The sequence below is a fragment of the Cryptomeria japonica genome, chromosome 1, assembly GCF_030272615.1.
Source record: "Cryptomeria japonica chromosome 1, Sugi_1.0, whole genome shotgun sequence".
Lineage (NCBI taxonomy): Eukaryota > Viridiplantae > Streptophyta > Pinopsida > Cupressales > Cupressaceae > Cryptomeria > Cryptomeria japonica.
In genome coordinates this window covers 142,092,366-142,099,043 of record NC_081405.1, presented here as the reverse complement: position 1 = coordinate 142,099,043, position 6,678 = coordinate 142,092,366, and the positions used below count along the sequence as shown (strand labels likewise).

Below are 6,678 nucleotides of genomic sequence, written 5' to 3'. Positions count from 1 at the left end.
CATTAGTTTGAATTTTATACAATTCTTATAAATTTACCATTCTCATTAATTACTATATTTTGCTGATGATTAATGGATAGATGTTACATAATTAAGCATTAACATTACATGTGAATTCTTCATATCATAATAAAACTACATATCATTAGTTTGAATTTTGTATTAGGTTCTTATATCACAAAGTTACATTCATCAGGTTTTACCAAGAATACTCGTTCCAAAAATACTTACCATCCACAAAAATTGAAAACCCTACTTTGCCCGTTTCTTTAATTTTTTTAAAGATTGTCAAACATTAATGCATAATTTAACTAGATGGACACAGAAATGAATTTGTTAATTGATTATCAAACAATTTTATGGTTGCCACTTATGAACTAAGACCATGCATGTGCCCTGCACTTTGCCTGATAGAGTTATCCTTATTCCCAAAACTAACTTTTCAAAGAAAGATAACTTCATTAAGGCAAAATGTCAATTAATGACAAAGTTCTGCTTTATCCCAACACTCCTTGCAGAAGTTCCATTAACTAAAAAGAAAACTAAATCTTCATTTCATAAACCCGCTCATTTCTAAGCTGACTTCCTCAACCCCCAGATGGCCTAACTTGCTTGACCAGGCAATTATTGCCAACTATGCAAATCAAAACTTTATATCGTGATCTAACAAAACTCAGTCCTTGAAAATGCCAAGGATGTCATCCTCCTGGTACAAGTGGAACCTGATCCCAACATTAACAACAATGCAAAAGTTATGATGAGGAATTCACTACATTAGGCACAAGCAGTAACATTAATGCAAAGAACATTTGTACAAAATAGTATTTAAAATACAGCAACAATACGATCATCATATGAACCATGTTTCATAAGCGTGTGCCACAATTCAACTGTTTACATGAAATCAAGCATGGCTGCTTCATACTTACTCTTTTTCTCCTAGTTTCACCTCAGTTCCACCATATTCCGGAAGAAGAACATGGTCACCTTCCTTCAGGCTAATGGGAATGGTGTTACCTTCCTTGTTTCGCGCACCAGTACCAACCGCTACGACCTTTCCTGAGTTCAACTGAAAAACATAAAAGCTCAACCAGTCAGAACTGTGGGAGACAGTTTTGTGTGGCATAAGTTATTTTGCAAGTGTAAGATAATTGCCAAATGCTTTTAGATAAAAAATAGCATTATATATGAATGACCATATTTCTTGGCAAACTACACTAAAAATTTATCATGAAGACTTGGCCAATATATGTTCCAAATTTTTTGCAATCGAAAAAACTTAATTTAGAAGGGATTAGTCAATCAAAAAAATAGACGAATAGGCCATACAAAATATCCTGAACCACACAAGAATTTCAAAGGCATCTTTAATATATGATCTGGCTAATTACTTAGTTAAATATCTGAATGTAAACAGAAAAATAACATAACCAAAAGTAACTTGCAGATTAAAAGTAAATTACCATCATTCTATAGCATAATAATCATAGCGATTGTAATAAGTTTAACAACTAGAGTTTCTCGGAGGTTAGCTGTACTGTAGCACAAGAAAATCATATTTCATGCTTTGTTTTGTTTAGTTTTTCGTTTAGCAAAGCTCATACTGGATCAAGACAACATTGTAAACCTTGATTTTTGAGTTCCGGGGGAAACATCGTCACTGTGTCATTAGCCCATTTAATACATTGTGACACACATAAAGAGAACAAGTACATAAACAAATATCCACCTATATGTAAACTGATCTAAAATAACTTTTCACAGATAATAACTGTAAGAAATTGGTTCATATCTAAATGTACAAACATACCACCCTAACTATTTTACAAAATATGTGTCAGGGCACCGTTCAACTACCATCACTCAAGCACAAAAGTTACAAAACTCCTGACAATTGTAATATATATGACTTCAAAGGATTGTTAACACAAAAAATATACTTTGTTTTTTTGCTTTCTTTTACTTTTTGTTTAACAAAACTGGTACCAGTTTAAAAAATAGCTGAACACTCAAGTGTGCAAAATGGTATTTTTAGAAAATCTTGTATTACAATAAAATACTACCTCTATGAAAATTCAAATCAATAGGATTTATTGTGCCATAGAAAACTTCTCACTCGTAGCAAGCTAAAACGCTTGACTTTAAAGTAAAATCACAATGTCGTTAAGCAGCTGTGATCTAAATGTGATATGAATACCAGTTAAAGAAAACCCTTATGTCTTAAACCCCTCATGTTCCTATGATCCCTGTTGAGTAACATGAAAAGATTGCCTGGATCATACATGTGTACATTAACCCAGATTCAAAATTTAAGAATGCAGCCAAGGCTCACCCTTAAACTGACCAATAGGATCACCCAATCTTAGCGGAGCAAATAAAATAAAGGGTAAATGTAAATTCAAAATGCCATGCAACAAATACTAAATTGTAATGAGTCCCATTCACATAGTTTAAATTTTCACCCTACACTAGGGATATATATAACCCCGTAACACATCACAAGGATTGATCAGAAATGAAATTTTTGGAAGTGAGATTATGTAGAATTGAAGCATAGCAGAACTGCAAAGTATTGAAAGATGTGGTCCTAACGAAGGATGTTAAGTACTGAAATACGGTGCGGCTGTAAAGTTGTGAAAATTGGGTAATTTACAACCTCAACATGAAAATGATGTATTCATGAAGGTTACTCAGAATTGATATATAATGAAGTGAAATCATGGACACCGTATAGCATTAAAATATGGGAAATTGCGAGGAACGAATATTGATTACTAAGTCTATGACCCTGAGCGTAATACCCGACTAGCTTACGAGGCTAACCGCTCCGTATTCAAGCGATTAGAGAGGCTGAGGAGTGTGAAAGTGTGGAAGTTTGCCAAGGATTTAGCCCCCCACAAGAAGTGAGAACCCACATTCTAAAAAATGCAGCCTACGGTCTCACACCGAAATAAGCCAATCCACATTCTCAATGTCAAAAGCCTATGAAAACCCTAAGAAACGATAAAATACAGAGGAACCCCAAAGAGAGAAAATTACTTTATACAAAACAAATGGATTCGTACCTTGTGGGAGCTCTCAGGAAGCAAAATCCCCCCAGTGGACTTGTTTGGAATCACAACTTTCTCTACCAAAATTCTGTTAAAGCAGGGGATCAGCCTCTTCGCCATCGATGAATGCTAAAACCCTAAACTTCCCGAATTTTTTCCTGTTGCTTTGTTCAAATGTCTGCCGTCTTTATTTAAGGTTTTGCCTAAACCCTTGGCTATAGTAATGGACGCTTCTGGAAGGGTTTTAGTGGAACAAAGGTTTAGTGCTATTCCATTTTATTTATTTATTTAATGGTAGAAGATTTGTACTGAGTATTATCTAGGTATCTATAATATGGCTTTTACCATTAAATCAAATGTTCTTTGATTTTAGCCCTACTTCATGTTCAACACATTTTATTAAAACTGTTAGAGTAACATAAAATGTTTGTCTAAGGGTTTGTACTCTAAAGATTTGTTTGTAAAGCAAGTTGGATGTGAAAAATAGAATATGTTTGTTAGAGGAAAATGATTTTTTTTAATAAGGATTATATATATGTAATGAGTATCAAGTAAATTAGTCATATTTAAAAGAGAGATTCTTGTGATTACTATTTATAAAATACTGGTCTATTAAGAAATTAAATTATTTATGGTCATAAGAGATAGATTCTTCTAAAGAGTAAACATGATAATATAATATAGAGAGAAATAACACATTTTACTTAAATATTTAATGGGATAATTAAAAAAAATCAGCTTTCTAAATCTTTAACTAAGTCAAGTAACAATAATAACTTGATTAATGTTAAACTAAAATAGAAATTAAATGCGTTCGAAAAAAAGAAGAAGGAAGATTAAGTTTCCCTATTGTGAGATGAATTTCACCTAATGGTACATTGCAATAGAGAGTTGAAACCTAAGAACTAAGACTAGAGTATTTATCAAAGAGCTGAGACTAAGTAATTAAGTGCCTAAAATTTCATAGTTGCAATATTATCCTACAAATTTATGACCCATTTTGCGGGGATTGTAAAAAATGAAATTTTGTATTTACATTTTGCTTTTAAGTCCTTAGTCTAGGTACCCTTGGGTAGGATAAATGCTTGTGGATGTTAGCAATACGTGTTGTTAATGATGTCAACATGATGTTTGACAATATATGTTGTCCTTGATTGTTGTGGTCATTGATGATATGATGATTGGTTGAGTAGAGTATTGTTGTGGTGGTTGAGGATGTGATGATGAGATTGCACTAGTTACTATTAGCTAGTTGTGGTCATAATTTGTATGACTAGTATGAAGAAGTTGACGTGAAGAACAAATGAATATTGATTGCAAATGGTTTATGGATGTCCACCTTCCTGGTGTCTAATGTCAACGTATCAATATTGTTGATAATGTTGATGGCAGGGATAGTATGATTATGATTTAGATGGATTGAGATATTAAGATGAGGATTAGATGCATGACAATATGGTGGAGATGATGTACTAAGTGAGAAGGTGATGTTTTTAGGATAGTTTGGTTTATGGAAGACTAATGAAACATGATGGTACAAAAATATGTATTGACGAATGTTTGGAAGAATGCTCTGAATTATTTTGCATTTGTTGATATAGTCTTGTAAACTTGGATACAATGTCTATGCTCAATGGACATTGCATTCCTATCTTTTCAGGTCCTTAGTGTTGTAGCTAATATGGTTGGTGATTACAATTGGCTAACAATTTGGTTCTCTATTAGAATTGTTCCAAGAAATTGCTTTGCATTTCTCTGCATTAATGTTTTAGGTGTTGTGGCTTGGAGGGAATGTTTAAAACATTTGTGCTTTGTCTCAATTAACCTTTTAGATGATGGTGTGGTTTGCAAGTAGTAATATTGTGTTTTGTTTTTGACTAGCTCTCCAAAAATGAAGTGTTTAGTGTCAATTATGTTGTGCTCGTATGATCTTGATGTGGAAAGATGAAGGAAGAAATTGAGATTGGTGTTAGATGTTTATGGAACATCTTGATGTGCTCCACATGATGTTAGATGGTCTATATGATGGCGAATTGTGATTGAATTTGTGTTTTAGGGTATCTGCTCTGGTTCAACTGACAAGTGTTGATTCTTTGGCTTGTGGTGAATCCTTGGATGTCTCCACCTTCTTAGGAGATTGTGTTTCATTTATTTTGGGCCCTACCTTGGTGTGTGGGGGTCCACATTTGGCTTGTTCATCTGGAAGACATGTCTTGGGCCAACTTGTGGCATGTTGGTGTATCTACACATTACCTTGTTGTTGACCTTGGAGGATGCATGTTAGTGTGTGAATTGGTTTTAACCACTTAGAAATAAGTGATATGTTGTTTTTAGGTCCTCTCCATCTCTTGGATTGGATCACAATTATGTTTTGATGGCCGACTTGATAAGACCTATGTTTGTCCTCTATCCAGACCAATGAAGGAGGTGGTATTAATAATAGATCAACTTGATGTTGAAGATGTAGATGAGTGCATGGATTATTATGTGTACTGCACCTACATGATTATATCATTTACAAAAGTCAATTAAGTTAGTGTGTGGAGATTGATGTGGAATTGGTTGTTTGAGACAAAGATTCAATGACAACTTCATATGGAGATTGCTACAAGCAGTGTTGCTAAAGGCCTATTCATTCTTGATTCATATATTTATCGTACCTTGATTTGGAGAAGTGATCTTCAGATTGCAAAATTTGTATCTTTCTCTAGGACAGTGTGCTTCCTTGTTAGTGAACCTAAAACAATATTGTAATCCTTTCATATATTGTGAGTTATCTCTCACCGTGGTTTTTCCCTATTTGTGTTTCCATATAAATATGGTGTTTCATTGTTTTATCTTTCATTGCTGATTGATAAGGATAAGATTAAAGTGGCAATGGATTAAAAAATAAGGTTTAAGATTAAGTTCGGATTGATTCATGCTCCCCACACCCCCCCCACTCCTCCCCTTAGTCCTAAAGTGTGTTCTTCAATAGTGATGCATGTTTGAGTTCTTGTGACCATCATGCATTTATAAAGGTATGGGGACTTAAGTAATATAATTAAAACGACTTATTTACCTTTGAAAAGGGTTGAATGGAAGAGTGTACTTCACTCCTCCATGCTTTGGGAAGGTGAACCATGTTTGTTCACATGGGATGATCATGATATTTTATTATTTTTGTAAGGGGTTGGGTGCATTGATTTTGGGGTTTCCATGTGGTTCCACCCCATTAGATAGAAGGGCATTGATGCCCTTTTATACCTCTTCCCTTCGATTAGGAAGGGTTTGGCTAATTCCTTATTACATTTTTATTTTAAATTTGAGTAAAGCACTTGATATTTGTGATAGTTGGGAAAGCATTTGAGTTTTGAAAGGACTTGGAAGCTTGGAGAAGAGAGAAGAGAACTTTTTTCAACCTTGCTGAAATCTTGGAGTTTGTAAGGTAGGATCCCACATCTTTGTTTATTCACCTTTTTTTGTTGCATGTATAAAGAGAATACATGTGTTTTAGGCCCTTTTAATCTATTTGCATGAGCTATAAATGTATTCCTTTTTGTCTTGTAATTTTTATTAAAAGAAATGGTGTTAAGTATGTTGCTTTGGTGATTTTTTCGGTAAATGTAAGGGAATTCATAAGAAGATT

The 6,678-nt window shown here is 33.8% G+C and overlaps 1 protein-coding gene across 1 annotated transcript; it reads right to left on the bottom strand.

Moving 5' to 3' along the window:
- Positions 1-318: 318 nt before the first annotated feature.
- Positions 319-3,292, bottom strand: LOC131027614 (10 kDa chaperonin, mitochondrial). Its single transcript, XM_057957689.2, has 3 exons — positions 3,066-3,292; positions 930-1,069; positions 319-722 (listed from the first exon to the last, which is right to left on the bottom strand). Exons 1-3 carry the CDS (start codon positions 3,168-3,170, stop codon positions 674-676), a joined length of 294 nt encoding a protein of 97 aa, XP_057813672.1. The 5' UTR covers positions 3,171-3,292; the 3' UTR covers positions 319-673.
- Between the last annotated feature and the right edge of the window lie 3,386 nt (positions 3,293-6,678).

Excerpts from the sequence above, each read along its gene's own strand:
- LOC131027614 (XM_057957689.2), bottom strand. The coding sequence starts at position 3,170 with ATGGCGAAGAGGCTGATCCCCTGCTTTAACAGAATTTTGGTAGAGAAA. Across the intron at positions 1,070-3,065 it reads TTCCTGAGAGCTCCCACAAG|TTGAACTCAGGAAAGGTCGT; the intron begins GTACGAATCCAT and ends TATGTTTTTCAG. Across the intron at positions 723-929 it reads GTGAAACTAGGAGAAAAAGA|GTTCCACTTGTACCAGGAGG; the intron begins GTAAGTATGAAG and ends TGTTGGGATCAG.